General features: G+C 37.7%; 1 protein-coding gene across 4 annotated transcripts in view; it reads right to left on the bottom strand.

Moving 5' to 3' along the window:
• Window positions 1–16,870, bottom strand: part of LOC127655922 (DNA-binding protein SATB1) — a 105,384-nt gene that overhangs the window by 49,199 nt on the left and 39,315 nt on the right. For 2 of the 4 annotated variants that reach the window (XM_052143995.1, XM_052143992.1), the window contains exons 2-5: window positions 13,580–13,818; window positions 10,298–10,474; window positions 6,885–7,011; window positions 582–705 (exon numbers count right to left, since the gene is read on the bottom strand). In XM_052143995.1, the coding sequence (XP_051999955.1) occupies window positions 582–705; window positions 6,885–7,011; window positions 10,298–10,474; window positions 13,580–13,790 (639 nt within the window). In that variant the 5' untranslated portion in view covers window positions 13,791–13,818. Of the gene's footprint in view, window positions 1–581; window positions 706–6,884; window positions 7,012–10,297; window positions 10,475–13,579; window positions 13,819–15,251; window positions 16,042–16,870 lie in introns of those variants that run through there. The other 2 variants (XM_052143993.1, XM_052143996.1) reach the window with 2 other exon arrangements.

Genomic DNA, 16,870 nt, shown 5'->3' with positions numbered 1-16,870 from the left:
TGAAATGTGCTTAATTGTCACAAAATGTATGTGACATTGGAAAAAAACATAATGGTTCAAAACAGGCATAATTTTCTTTATGCAAAATATAAATGCGGTATCATAAATTAAAATTAACTAATAATAACTTACTTATCTTATTTAATCTTAATCACACTTTTAAATGTAAAATGCATTATGAACTAACGCAAACAATTATCAATTTCGTAAATCAAAAATGATGATAACAAAAAACCGTTCATTGATAGTTTATGCATTAACTAATGTTAGCAAATAAAATATTATTCTAAACTGCTACCATAATTTCTAATTTCTTTCTTTTGTTTTGGGGTCAAATATGTCCCAGACACATTCTCAAGATCATTGCCCTTCGCCCATTGTTTACACAACAATACCTTACATTCTTAACAACTAGCGCTTCTGCGTTCACATGAAAATACAGTGCATTGATCTATGGGCATGACAATGGCTATTGATTTAGATTTCTATGGCAATTCTGTCCATTTCCACTCTATCAAACTCTGGGCATTTGAAAAGGGACACTTGCAGTCTTGCCAACTAGAGGTGGAAGTTTCCAGCACCTGTGATAAAGGACATTCTTTAGCCAGAGAGCTCTGGTTCATGTCTTTGAGTAACTCCTTGAGGGCATTTCTTACTGTAGAGTGGGTCCACTGCTCTGGCGGAAGGTCTTCCAGTTTAGGACAACTGCAGAGAGGGCGAGAGACATGGGAAGAGAGAAAAGAGAGAGAATGTTAGCACGAAGTCTCAGCCTACGGTGTGTTTACTGACTAATCGAATGCCTATTGCACACAAAATTGGAAAGAGCTGACCGAAATCGGCAGTTCCAATGCGGCTGGCTGCCTTTAAACAACTTCCACTGGCGTATGTTGATGGTAAAGACAGCATTATTGTACACAGCAAATCTTTCCAGAGTTAAAATTGTGGTGTTAATGTAAAGGTTAGGAGTTCAGGGTTAATTGAACTCAAATTGGAGATAATCTAACACAAAATTGAGTTAAAACAAGTGTATTTCCCTCTCTTTCCATAAAGAGTTGGTGTCCAAATGTAGTGTTAAGCCAACGGTGTTGATATGAATATCTGCTGTATGTACTCGCTGTTAACTCTTAATGTGTTCATTCATGAGCCCCTCCCACATTTTCACCACACCGCATTCAGAAGTAGATTTCAAGCCAACAGAACTGCAAATCTCGCTGCGAGACTTAAGGAAACATTGATTTAAAGCATTTTAAGTCATTAATAGATTTTAAGTTGAAGAATTGTTTTGTATTTTGCTCTTAGAATTGAGTTTAACGTTACATAATTCATTTATTTGACAGCGTATAGATTGTTTGTAATTTGTTTTGTTAATTTAGTGCAAAAAAGTGGTATCTGCTCTAGCGATGTGAGTCATGCTAATGTTTCAATGTATTCTGTCAGAGCTGATATGAGTGTAGATCATTTTCTATAGTGTCATACTTGATATAAGAGCTAGGATTAAGATGTCATTTACTGAACACTGTAGTAGAAAATCTATTAAAAATGCCTTGTTCAGAATGCAGAATATTTATTTTATGTTACCATCCCATAATACTGTATCATGTCATTCTAGCAGATGGTTGATACTGTTCTGAAGGCTAATCCAAAGAATGAAGAAATCCTCACGAAGTATGACAAAGCTAGTATGCTAACAGATACAAAGACGACTGAATCACATGGGTAAGAAATTATTGCCACGTTTGTAAAAATCTAAACACCTAAAACTTGATGTAACAACAATAGTTTGTAACTTCTTAAAGGTTACCATCATATGTACCAAATATGCACTGGAAATCAGGACACTTTCCATCATCGAGATCCATTCACTAAAAATGTGATGTCATTTGAAGTGCAGTAATGCTGATGGAATGCGGTAGAGTTTCAATGTTTTCTTTGTTTTGTCTTTGATGTCTATTTAATATGTCTCATTCCTTTTTGTGGATGAGATTTTCCCATTATATATTAATTAGGGGGCGGTTGTGGCTCAGGTGGTAGAGCAGGTTGTCCACTAATCATAGGGTTGTTGGTTCGATTCCCAGCCCACACGACTTCACATGCCGAAGAGTCCTTGGGCAAGACTCTGAACCCCAAGTTGCTCCCAATGGCAGGCTAGCGCCTTGCATGGCAGCTCTGGCATCATTGGTGTGTGAATGGGTGAGTGAGACAAATTTGAATACCACTAAGGTTAAAAAGGCGCTATATAAGTGCAGACCATTTAATGAACTTGGTTTCAATGTATGTTTAATTTCTCTGTTATACATGGACACTACTAGGACTCTCAGGGTAATACAATCTTTGTTCATTAATGATCAACGCAACACATTCTACGCATCTGTATTCATCTCAAAAAGCAGGTGAGAATCTCTTTTAACTGATCAACAACTTCAATGTGAGAGCCGTTTTAACAATAATTCTCTCAACGGATGACACTTCTTCAAATGAATAATGAAAGCAGCTTTTAATTCTAGACAAAAGATGGTTCATGAAGAGGACGCTTCGTTTTCTTTCCTAGATGTCCCTGGGTTGGTGAGAAAATCACTAGCTTCATGACCTTTCGAAATTCCACGTAAAACTAACCACGAAAATATTGATCGGGATTTCTGTTTGGAAACAAGATATACAAAATCTTGGCAAAGAGACGAATGTCCCATTTCATTACAGACCACAGGACTCAACACCCGAATATATATTTTGAGGAGCTGCTGACAGCACTTCAACCACAACCTGAGAACTTTGGTCATTTTTACAATCTGATTATTCTTGCATTTAACTACTTTTATTTGGCTCCTTTTTAAGTTTGCCTCTAAGATGGGATAGTGAAATGTCATCAATATTCTTTTAGCAAAATCATCTTCCCCTGAACTTTCAGAAAACATCCAAGATTAGTTTGGATAAAGCTGCTGTGACAGGACGGAGGGCGGGTCCGGGTTGTGATTTTACTCTCCCGGTACCTTATCAGGCCAATCAAGCCTTCAAGAGGAATAAATGCCAACTGCGGATGGTGGTGAGAGAGAGAGAGCGTTTACGGGCAGCTGCCCCGTGAGTGTAAAATCACGACCCGGTCCCGCCATCCGCCCTGTCACAGCTACAAACATCCAACAGTGTAAAGGTAATTCAAGGTGTGCAAAGTTTTGTTTTTGTCAACATGAGTTTGGCTTGTGTGGCATTTTGAATAGTGATGAAATTAACTTAAACTGTAAATATGTGTTATTGCTTGAGAAAACACTACTTGAACTAAACTTAACCGTATTTGCTCATTGACCACAGGATAGGAGCCAGTCACACCATCCTTGAACCGAAGGTGGTCCCATGCAAGGCTCAGACATCAGGACAACTTTTGATGAGCGGTTTAAAGCCCACTACATCTTCAGTCTCTCATATGAGGTAGCTCTTTGTGGTTTTTAAAGCAGGATGTCCTACTTCCTTTCATATATTCAATGACTTCAGGAAACACCTCAACACTGTGCATAGACACTTCATGGATGAACATGCGAACGTTAGCCAAGATGTCAAAACACAAAGAGAAAATAAGGAGGACGTTTCAAGTTTTTGACCAGACTGTACCATTTCTGTTGAAACTTTACAGGTTTCTTCTGCTAATTATTATTATTATTATTGTTGTTTTCGAAAGGGCTGTTAAACAATTTAGTTGAAGTATTTCAGATATGTGTAAACTATAATTTTCAATGGTCAGGAAATGTGTGTTGTTTCAACTAGCAATTGGGCTAGAAATTATGTTACTGAATTTAAATACAGCCCATGGAACTCTCCTGGAACATCCCATAATCTCCCAAACAAAACTAACCACGATTAGCCAATTTACATGTCAATCAGATGATCTCTTCCCATCAAAGTGGGTGGTTCTTGGCCAGAATAAGCTGCAATATGGGCCAGACCTTATACAGATCAGTCAAAGGTCTGGTTACGCAAGACTAGTGAGCATTGGGTTTTGCTTCCTTGCTGCAAACGTCCCTTTAAGACAGACAGATTTCATTTGGTGCATGCAGCAGATGCATCTGGAATCTCTCTCGCCCTCTCTCTCTTTCCTGATTGTTCTGATTAGTTAATTACTTTATACAACACATCTGCTGTATTGATGCATGAATTATACATCAGCTGCATGTGGCGGCTATTATTTCATGTTTCTTCTACCTTCCTGCCTTCATGTGCTTGCTAAAAATGTTTTAAGGTGTTTCCAGCTAGATTTAGAAGCTAGATGCGTGACAATATGACCAGTGTATCTAAAAACCCAAAATCATGTATTCTGAGCATTTATTCTGTGTATATATATATATATATATATATATATATATATATATATGCGTGTTCGAAAAAAGGTGCTGCCACCAAATCAACGGAGAAAACACAGCGGCATTCAGAGTGTCATTAATAAATGCTTGTTTAATAGGATGCAATAAACGGCACACTGCCAAGAAAACATCGCAATGATCAATGCAAGGAACGTTCCGAGATGTTCAAAGACAATATGCATCACTAATGTGGTGTAACAGCACATTCTTGAATGTATCTTATATAAACTTAGCATGAATGGCTTTCCATATTCATAATTTTGAAAGTATATTATTGACGGTTTCATACCTTTTTAAAGGGGGAGTGTGTAATTTCTGCGCCACTAGTGTCACCACACGGAAATGCTAAGCTTAAACAAGTTTCAAAAACAACCACCTGAGATTGGTCACACAACAGATTGTCATGCTCCTAAGTCATATCGAACTCCCGTGTTTTGAAGCTCTAGTGTAAATAATGCATAAAATTAGTGTTCATGTTGCTGTATAATAATTAATAAAAAAAAAAATTTGGGCTGTCAATTGAATTTGTTAATTCGGTACCATTAATTATATAAAAAATAAGAAAAGGAAATAACGCAATTAATCATGGCCCGTACCGTAATAAGGAATATTCCTTATATCCGACCAATTCAAGCTTGTAGTACCACCTGTTTTCTCCAGGGGGCAGTAAGCAGAAGTCCAGCTGTATAGGCAATGTGCAGCTTATACATAGAACAAACGACACTTACCGAGGGCAAACGAGATGAGAACACATTCTTGCATTGAAACAGCTTGATGGAGAGCAAATTCAAACGCAGGGATCTCAAGACATGTTTTTCTACGTTTCAAACTTTGTTTAACTTGATGCAACGACCTAACAATGGTACATTTATGACGCAACCGAGACGATCCAAAAGTATCCGTCTGACACAGGTGTACGTTTAAGCATCCTTAAACAAGCCATTATAATACATCTCTGCTGATTGATGAATTAAGTTGCAAAATGGATTGCTATGGACTGTAGGCCAATGATAGGCTTATGTTCGATAATATGGAAATAAACAATACATTGCATTCTAAAGCCACTTTTTGTATTGTCTTTTTTAATGCTTTACTAGCGTGCCAAAATAATGTAATGCATTTTAATTGCTTGTATTAATGTTTACAATATAAATGATTTATTTGTTATTATTTAAATATAACTATTTATAATTATTTAATCACTATATATTGAATTATTGTTATATAAGGATCTTTCTCAGCTAATATATATATATGTATGCGATTAATTTTATCAATTAATCAACATATCATGCAATTAATTTAATTAAAAATGGTAATCGATTGACAGCCAAAATATATATATATTTTTTTATATATAATAACATTAATACATAATATATATAGTGTTGGGTAGATTACCTCCGAAATGTAATTTGGTACTAATTACAAATTACACAACTAAAATTGAAATCAGTTACTTATTATTTTAGATTACATTTTCAGGTAATATAATCTGATTACTTCAGAACTACCTTTGGAATACACATTGCATAAAAATATAATTTCATCAAAAATGTATCATTAACATTAAACATTAGTAAACAGTAAACTATATATACATATTTATACATGCATAAATATGTTTATAGTGCAATACATTTACATTTACATTTATTTGGCAGACGCTTTTATCCAAAGCAACTTACAAAAGAAGAATAATACACCATAAGCGTTTCATCTTGAGGTGGTGGTATAAAAAGTGCTGCATTACAAAGTTTAACTAGCATCAGAATAGTAGTATCCAGTGCAACAATATAGAGTGCAAACAATATAATGCAATATAGACCATTTCAAGACGGTTTAAGGAAGTGACGTCTTTTTGTTCTGTAAGCGAACTCGGACTGCGTTCCAAACTAGATAAATCCTCTGATGAATACGTGCAGTACTAACAACTGTAGCATACATATAATCTCTGGTAGGGGAAATACATTTATGCAAACTAATTGTAAGTTTGAGAGGTAGAGCTCTAAAAGTGATCAATTTCATCGCCTCTCTCGCGTAGACACGCTCAGTATCAAAACACGTCTGGATAAGTTACTTCAGGTTTGAGAAAACTAGTTGACTCAGAGTCTTATTTAAAGGATCCAGTAATGACACCTCATTGTCAAACTGTCAAACTGTTTTGACACATTATATATGTACACATTATCCATCAATTATATCATCCATAGGACCATCTAGACATTGGTGTCAGTATCTCCAATTAAAAAACCATATCAGCAGCGACTACCTTAAATCTGTCAATGATATGGGGGTTTGAAAATATATGAAGGAAGTAACTGCATACGAGCAGTTAACACGTTTATGTTTGCAGATACACATCAAGAAGGAAAGATCGCAGTAGGGACAACTTAAAGTGTAAGACAGCTATAAAACCTCAGGGGACGAGAGACAGACAGGTGTACATGGATATCAGCCAAGAGAGGAAGAGGTGTGTGGTATATGTGGTGTCTCTTGTCTCTTGTGTTGTGGGTACAGTATATGGGACACACTGACCTGTGAAGCTGGATTTTGAGCGTGACCACATGGTACACATCCTGTAGCATGTCCGCCACTGTGGCGTCGGGCGCATCCGTCACGTAGGAGAGAGGCACGGGGTTCCACTTGCCCACCTGAATCAAACCTGCGGTGAGGGAACATGTACCACACAGGTAAGCATGATTTACCACAGACAGACTGTCACAAAAAGTATTACAGATGGTTACAGTATTGTACTTTGGCATATACTATGGCACGGTTCGAAAACATTCATATGTAATATGAATAATAACATGTTGGTCTATGTTCCAAAACCTACTGAGCTGCCTACGTAGGCAGCATTTAAGGCATCATCCTATAGGCACGCTCCCTACTTTTGGCCAAATTCTAAGATGACACTGCATGTGTATTCTTTGCGGAAAAGGCAAGAGAGCAACCGGCAAATAGAAAAGTAAATACAAATCTAATTAAAAATGTACTATTTAACAATATTTGTGTGTGCTATTCATTTTTATGCTTATTAGAGTATCGAATAGCTAGCTTAGCAACATGCTAACGCAAACTCTAGCCATCTTGGATCCGGAAGTGTTTTTCCCATATATAGCTTTTTTTCCATAGGGATTTGATCAAATCCTTCATCAAAGGATACTTAGCCATTAACCAAACCAACCCTGAGGTGAATCAAAACCTTGTTTTGAAGCAAAAACGTCAAAGGCTTGTGTACTTAAAAGTATTTCATGATGGAATGAACTACAATCCCATGGAGCATTGTTAATGACATCATCGAATGAAAGATTATAGAAATGTATAAAACAATATATTGCACAATATTAAGATATATACAAATATATAAGTAGTTTAAGAGTGTAGGGAGAGAGACTTGATTGTGTCATTCACAGCGTGTCATGCGAGTGTCGCTGCAGAGTTCTTTTGATGCACTTTGTTAGCAGTGATTCTCTGATTGGTGGATGTTACTCTTCAGAATCATGGGTAGTGTAGTTCCCACCAGGAATTTACTATTAAAAATGATTTTTTTTATGTTGAAGTAACGTGGACTGGTGGTTTCAACAGCAGCATACTGTATATCATTGACTAACAATCTTGGAGCTCATGGTAGGTCTGTATTTCAATTTTTTTAAGTTATCTTTAATAATCTAATCCCCAATGGAAAAAACGAATGGGATTTGTACTTCCAAAACCAGACTGATTCGCTCAGTTTTTAATGGTTGATTCTAACATGATCACATTTGTTCCCTCTAATATCTCGAAGACCGTGGGACTTTTTATGACATAAGAGCACAAAAAACTCTACCATATAATCTTTTTGACTGACAATAAATTAGTGATAAAAAAAAACCTAGATCCAGCACATCCAAAGAAAAAAATATGATGGACAGCCTGCAATAAATTACAGGTTGAAGGCTACAGCTCTTAAAATAGCCCCTGGTTCCATAAAGAGAGCAATTAGAACCAGCAGGCCCACCTCCACACCCGTTCCCATTGAGAAAAGTGTGATTACAGAGAGCAGTAGAAGCTGAGGTGCACCTGTGTGTTCCTGCTTCTACCCACAACCCCCTCTGACCCCTGGATGAGGTCAGCCCAAGCAGAACCGTGTTGCTGAGAGCGACCAGAATGTCGCCAACAAATGATTTGTTGATCTATTTAGCGCCCAAAAATATATGAGCATCTGCCTGCCATTCTATGACTCATGATTCTGATCTAAAGGAAATGTGTGAATGTTCTGGAGAAAAAGGTATGAGCGGTGTTTGCAAAAGAAGAGTGTTACCAAGTTTAAAAGACACATTGTCTCGTCTTGTTTGCTGACTTCTGTCTGCGAGAATCACGTGACTTCAGTGTCTCGCAGAATGTGAATTGCACATCCAAATTTTAATCTTAACCCCAACATGGCTATCTATAAGCTAATATACTCTCAAGGTTGACAAAATCAACCCTTTTGCAGATATTTACATATTTAAAACTTTCTTTATCTTCTGGGAAAATGGACCAAAAATATCGATGACTCATCTTGAACAGATTTTGGTCCAATCAAATGCAGTCTAGAATGGAATCTCCCTCCCCCTGATACCATCTGCAACCAACTAGCAAGCAGCAGATGGTGAAACCTAAAGCCTATTGGCTATTTAAAACAAGGGACAAGCCCTTCGATATTTCCCTGCCTAAGCTTCCTGTTTCAATAGGAAGTACATCAGCATATGAAAGTCACGAGTCTTCAAAATTTGAAATTTACAAAAATGAATAGTACGGTCTCACTTTATATTAGGTGTCTTTATCTACTATGTACTAACATTAAAATACATAAAATACATTATATTGATTGTGTAACTACATGATGTTCTGCAAAAATCCTAACAAGATTCACATTTGCTGCTACTGAAACTGAGATACGGGTAGATTTAGGGATTAGGGTTAGGGTTGGGGTTAGGTTTAGGATTAGGGGTAAGGTTAAATGTGTAACTACAAATGTAATTAAATGCAGGTATTTTAACTGTAAGTACAATGCAACAACACATATGTAAATAATAAGTATGTTATAGCAAATGCTTAATTACGTAGTAGTTAAAGCCAGCTAATATAACGTGGGTCCAATAGTACACCTAAGACTGAAATAATAAACTAAACATAGTTTTAATGGAGTCTGTAAGCAATTGGGTAGGGGTGGATGAAATAAGCAAAAAGGTTTATCGCAATAATCTTTGGTTGAATTTTTGGTCGATAACAGTATATATTGTATATCACAATATACACATTTTATGAAATTAATATTAAAATTCCCCAAAATAATGAAAGTTATCTAAAAGAATATTAATGAAAAGTATAATGAAAGTGCCCTCATCCATGAGAAAAACCTTTTTATACAAAAAATCACCCAAAAATAAATATTTGTGTTTGTAGCGCAACTTCTGATTGGAACACTCATTCCTCGTGCAGTGGCATTTTGGAAAATCACAATAAAAACAATACAAAAACCTCTACCGGTTGACACATTTCTACCGTTATATTGATTTAGCCAATATAAGGCCCACCCATACAGTTCGGGCTCAATTAATTCTATATTAACCAAATGAATATTCTGAATTATTTGCATACATTTGAGATCAATACATGAATTGACCTTACACACCTGAAAGATTACAAGTAGACATCAACTATTAAATAGGTAAAGGAAAAGAAAAAAACATCTTGCGTAATACTATAACGGGCATGAAAAAGAAATATTTATTGCAAAGTTTCGGTCATGCGACCTTCGTTTTCGCATTTAAACCTTTTCACTTAATGCCGACGAAGGATGCATGACTGAAACAAAAATTTGAGATAAAAAATAAAAGCAATAGCGATCTAATATAATAAATGTCGTTGTCTATGTGTGTTATCACCAAGTTTTGGATTTGGATTGCGAAGGCGCACCTTACCTTTAGCCTGTGCTGCCGAACTGTGCGAGTAACCCAGCGAGAGCAGGGCCATCTCGATCAACTGATTGAAAAGCATGTCCTTTCGGACCAGCACGAACTCAGCATGTTCCTCTTTGCTGTCGAATTCGATGGGGCTCTCGTAATGCTCCACAACGCAAAACACTGGCAGCATGTTACCTGTGAAAACAAGAGGGCTACGCTTAACACTTCACCACAAGAGGGACATGCAAAAATGCAGCATCTTTTTTAACAACAATATTATTATTGGTGTTGCATTTTAGGTTAAGTATGCCTTGGAAATCATACTCAAGCTAACAATAAAATCTACTCGCCACCATTATGCCAGAATAGTCTCTGGTGCCTTTAATGTTTTTTCTTTAGGGTGTTTTGGGTCGTTCCTGTCTGGCCCAATTCAATCTGTGGATATAGTTTGAGTCACTCCTTTCAGGTAAATCTATGGGATTATTTTGCCCATTTTATCAAATCCAATCACTTAGAAAAGTAATAGCACAACTCTCCTCAACAAGCCGTATAATTGGAGATATCATTCATGTCTGTAGCACAAACGGTGCAGGATGATTAGCGTGCCAGAATTAGCAATTTAGGGTTTTAAAAATCCTTAAAAATAAGTATGAGCAATAGTAATAGTAATGCTTGTCTTAGCAAACACATCTAATTATCAATTGATGTGATGCTATAATGGTATTACAATAAATCAGCATTGTAACATATATAATAAGATCAGAATGCTGAAGGAGGCAAGACGGCGTCAACAAAACAGCTCTTTTTTAAACGTGTTAGCACGCTAAAAGGTTAGAGCTCTTCAGGGTTTAGCGCTTTATTTATTGTTAAGGTGCTGAAATCACATTAGAATACTTCTTCAGGCAGATCCCAGTACCCTATGCCGTGCAACGGCTCCCAACGCACCACCGTATAGCCTTGAGGTTTACAAGTCTGTGTAAACAGCACGCTGCTATCAGGGAAAAACCGAAGAATCTCTCTCCAAAGCCTCTATCATGTGTTCGGGTTTACAGCGCAAATATCACATAATACCAGCCAGCTGGGAAGAAATTCCGGAGAAGAAATGTTAGGAACTTTGTGATCTCTTTGACCCAAGACCTTTATTTTTACAAGGTTTATTAGAGTATGGGGGTAATATCAATTTTGTCTATCCCGGTAATCTCATTAAATCATATTTTTGCTCCTCACAGTTGCAGTTTCCTAAGAATGCCACCGTTTTCTGGAATCGATAAGTAGGGTAAATCAGAAGCAGATGCCAAGGAATGTGCTGAACTGAAACTTTTCCCATTTTAATAGATAAAAATCTAACAATAAAGACTGCTGTGTCGGTTCATTTCAGGATCAATACATGCTTTGTTTCCAGAGAGCTGAGAAAAGCCCATGGTAAATATTATTCAGATGAAAACAATGAATACAGTAGCTTCCAAAGTTCAGTGAGCACACAGCAAAAGTTCTGTTTTTCCCATAAATAATAATAGTGGTTGCCCAGAGACCTATAGAATGTGTACTATGAATTTGTACTGATGTTAGTTGTTATGGCATAAACGGTATACACTGCAGATTTTCAAATCTTCTGCAGCAGTGATTGGGCTAAAACAAATATCAAGACGTTGATACGAGAAATCAGCAAATTAAAATAAAATGTCAGCATTTACTAAACAATGAAATTAAACAAAATGGTTAATCTGATGCACTAAAGTGAGAGACAAATGCATCCGCAAACAAGTGCTAATGATAAATGTTAATCGTACGCATAGTTACGTGTCGACAGGAACTCGGAAAACAACAAAGCTCTTTGATCCATCTGCATGTCCTTACCATGCACCATGCGATAAATTAACAAGCAAGAAAAGCAATCTCTTCCATGTAAATCTGAGATTTGTCCTGACCAGTCGCGATGCGACAAGTGATGAGTGACAGTGAGTGCGTTTACGTGCACACACCTTAAACGGTTTTCCTTTATCGCGGTAAAGTCATAAATGATCAGTACATATAGATTTTTGCCCATTACCGCACTTTTGCATTGCACGTAAACACCTTTGCCAGCGTTCTTACCAGGGATGGATTACCGACCGGGCCAATGGGTCCAGTTCCCAGGGGCCCTTGACAACCAGGGGGCCCTTTAAAAAGGTTGGGGGAGGGGAGCCCTTGGAGATAATTGGCCCCAGGGCCTTTGCAAGTCATAATCTGTCACTGGTTCTTACCGCCATATGTTGTGCACATTTTGAAGTTTTGACGTCAAAAGCAGAGAACAACCCCAATATTTCAAATCTCACGTAAAAGTGTTTTTCTTGTGTTTTTTTGGATAGCTCTTAGTATATCGGTGTGCATGTAAACGTGCTCATTTTGTCGGCTGCTTGGTTTCTATTTTAATAGCATTGCACTGGGTAGCCCCGCCATCTCAAAATGTCATTGGTTCAAAATTCCACTCTACAGAACTGTACGTTAAAAATCCGTTTCTGATTGGTTGTGATTATGTCAAGGCACTCAGCAGATTCATGTTCGTTGTCATGGAATCGTTTTGCATCACACCGGGTTTGGATATGTGTTAAAGCAGTGGTGCTCAGTCGGACATCAAGTGGCGAACCAACATAGTAAAAAAAAAACGTTTTCTGTATATAATATAGCCTGGGCCACATTTTAATGTATTTTTATTCATGTTTTTCAAGTATAAGGGTATGTATCAACTGGCATTATTTTTGTTGTTGAAGTCATAAGTCTTGGAGATCCAAACTTTAAAGCCCTTTATTAACTTGCCCTTATATTTACAGTGCAATGTCATATAAGCTCATGTAAAACCATGGACGGTAGGTCATTGACACGAGTGGTTCTGTGATGGCTCTCACCAAACAAGCAAGAAAACATTTAATTGCACTGCGAAGAAGCATATTTAGCAAGTATAAAGCGAAGAACGCAAGATTGCAATTACATTTGCTTCGGCGGCTTGAAATTTCACTTGGGCGACTGCCAAATCATTTTCAACAGAGGGATAACCCTGGTTCATTCCTTGCTGTCCGCGACCGTATACGAACAGACCTGCGACCTACCAGTCAAGAAATACTGTGTTAAAGGGATAGTTTACCCAAAAATGAAAATTCAGTGTCATTATAAACATGTACGACTTTCTTTCTTGGTGGTGACTAAACTGTACCAGCTTGGAAACTGTGTTCCATGCAAGACAGAAAGTTATACGGGTTTGGAATGACGTGAGGATGAGCAAATGATGACGGGATTTTTATATTTGGTAAAAAGCAAGCTTACCCCTCTTGTGGCAGTTTTTCAGGTGATGTCCAGATGGTTTGAAGGGCACTCCCGAGAGTTTAGCTCCAGTGCTGCCTAGATGTGACCTTCCTAGTGGGCTTCCATTCTGTTCCAGTCGGGCCAGCTTGGCCGGAGGGGCCTTGGTGTCGTTCATACTGTTAACCATCTCACAGTTCTCCTTCCCCAGGCATGACTCGCTAAGGTGCTCCATGGTTCTCAGCACCACTACTCACGGTCACCTGAGAAACAAATCCAGTGAGAACATTGGCATTAGGAGAGCTGGGAGAAGCCTGGTGTCAATTAAGTGGCGATATCCTGCATATGCAAATCAAAACTCAATATTGAAATCCAAACTTTTTTCTTCCTTGAAACACACATTTATTTTGGCAATACAGTGAAAGAGAATGGTGACTGAGACCTACCAGCTTCTTTAGTGTTCCACAAAAGAAAGAATATCGGTTTTAGAACATCATGAGAGTGAGTAAATGTTGACAGAATTTAAATTTTTGTGTGAACAATCCCTTTAAACTGCAGCTCTTCCATGCAGCCTGAAATGTCAAATCAAGCTTAATGTTACATGGCATTTACAATGTTTCATGCAACGATCATGTTCCCATTCTTCAGCGCATGTATTATGTATGTGTAACCCGCTCCAGAATCCCATGCGGAGAGGAAACAAGCTAGTTTTTGTGCAATCGCATTAATGTGCAGAGTAGTCCACTTCAGTGATCAGCACACCGTACAATAAACCTTTCCATCGAGAACAAGAGGGACTGGACGTAAAATATTCAGCATTTAAAATCTCTTTGCATAGAAATGTGACTGTTCTGAAACAACCAAAATTCCCCATGAGAGTGAAGACACATATACAACAGTGAAATATCTCAGCTGTTTGTATTCAAAGACGCCTTGTTATTTTTATTTTTTCAAGGTTTCTTTAAAATGCCAGCACAAAACATAGAAGCCTCTTGTATCCAGTATTACAAGAAAAATGACATCCACCTTGTCTCTGCATTACTTTTACACTGATAAGGGAACTAGCGCCAGACAGACAGGGTTCGATTTCATCAAACAGGCCAAACAAGGCATCAGACATGCAACGCTAAATTCCACAGCACTGAACACAAGGTGAACTTACGTGGCTTCATTTAAAGAACCAATTTAACAGGTATAGTGTATATAAACTGTAAAAATAGAAAGTGGATGTGTGCAGATGTCTCTGGGTTTCTGAGTTTAGTTTGCTATTTATGGATGATCTGATCCTTAAAAATGACTTTCATTGGTGTTCCTGATTTGTCAGGTTGAATCGGTCATATTAAATAATATTTTTGACCTAAATAAAACCAGTTCATTTAAATGTCACTGTCTTTAACTTTTATTTTAATATTTTTACATTGTATTAAAAAAAAGATCAAAAACTGCTACCAATTAACAATAAAACAAATACTATTATGCAAAACTGAATGTTGATGTATATAATAGGATCATATGATCAAGAGAGAGAACCTCTCGCGCAGGTGTCAACAAACATTTCCTTGTTTTTTTTTTTGTTTGTTTTTTTGGACTTTAAAAAAACAACAACAGGACTATAAACATTCAAGCCATTCAACAAGAGGGAAAAAAACATAAGAAATATTGAGGGAAAAAAAAAAACAAATAGGCTGCAACTCACCACTTTAAGACGTGCATATAATGAGTTCTAGATGAACAGCGCCTTCAAGTTTTGGCAGGAGGTGGAAAACTTCACTTTGATTCCCTCTAATATCAGTCTTGTGTCAACACTCCTCCGGTGATGAAAAATGACAACTATGCTATTCTAAAACATACAAATGTCCATATCTTCCACACCAAAGATCTTAAATATCGCATATAGATATTATTGTGTCCTTCATTTCAGCACATCGTAGACTTAAAACTATATTCATGAAGCGCAATGCCTATATTATTACTTTAAATTTAAAGAAAGGTAAAGAAAAATGTAGATGCGTGAAATTAACCTTATTTGCACCGACCTCCAATAAGTCTATAGAGTTCAATAGAGTTTACAGGCGACAACGGGGGTACATCCACCGGGACGTTAGTCCGTTCTGTGATCAAAATAACCGTCACAAATAAAAGTAACCATCCGCCTTGCCGACATATCCCATTCTGCTTCAACACTACGAGCCTTTCTGAAAACAAAACGCACACAAATAGCCTCTCATCTGTCCAAACAACAGCACTGAAGCCACGGCGATCAGCCTTCTCATCTCAAGCCGATATGCGGATCCCCGAAAACAGCTTTAAAAGTCCGCGATACACTTTCGAACGTCGAACGCAACATCAAAGCATTCCGCGCATTCCTGCCTTTAATAAGCGCTATAATGTATCTCGCGCTTGTTCCATTTGTTCCATTCAAACAATTCGCGTTCGGACCGTTTCTTGCTGTTTCCCTTCTGTTCTGTTCTGTTCTGCTCTCTCTCTCTCTCCCCATTAAATTATTAGTTGCATTGACTCATCCCTCCCCTCACAGCGCACTGCCTGTTCCTCATCTCTACTGGCGAATAAACCTCCGAAACGACGCGATTCAAGGCGGATTTCTAGTCCTCCCGCGTCGGTCGATGCCCTGAAGGAGGATGGACTCGAAAATAAAGTAAAAGTGAAAAGAAGGAAAAAAATAAAGAAAAAAAAAATAAAATAAACACGCAGGAGCGAGAGCGATTTCCGCCTGTACACGCGCGCAGGATTGTGAAACAGCTTGATTAGATTGAAGCGGTTCTGCATTTATTACAGAATAATAATGCATCATCTATACACACATAAACACACTGGATGCACACAACACACGACATTGTTTCTAGAATAAAGGGTGCTTGTATGAGGCTCGCTACTGCATCATTACAGCAGTGTTTTGTTTTCGATTACACAGGGAGCCAAAAAAGACAGCAATAAGCATTCACACGAAATGAAAATGAAATTCGGTGTCGGCATTACACTTTCCAAAACTGGTAGCTGCAAAATAAACGATTTGTGCGTGCGTGTGTGTGTGTGTGTGGGTGTTCATTTATCAACAACCGTACATTTCTGAGTCCCACGAGATCATATCAATCAGTTTGGTTACAACAGTTCTGTAACATGATTGTGGTTTAAAAGTTGCAAAAAGCCTGACGAGTAGTAGGCTACAATATTTCTTACTGCAAAATGACTCGCCATCTGTCAACAATGCTGGTGCACGAGACACACACACACACACACACACACACACACACGGACGCACGCACACACATATGTTGGTGCGGCTATCCTTATGAG

Source organism: Xyrauchen texanus, chromosome 15, assembly GCF_025860055.1.
Source record: "Xyrauchen texanus isolate HMW12.3.18 chromosome 15, RBS_HiC_50CHRs, whole genome shotgun sequence".
NCBI classification, from domain to species: domain Eukaryota; kingdom Metazoa; phylum Chordata; class Actinopteri; order Cypriniformes; family Catostomidae; genus Xyrauchen; species Xyrauchen texanus.
The sequence above is the reverse complement of the archived record's forward strand: the minus strand, read 5'-3'. Positions and strand labels throughout refer to the sequence as shown.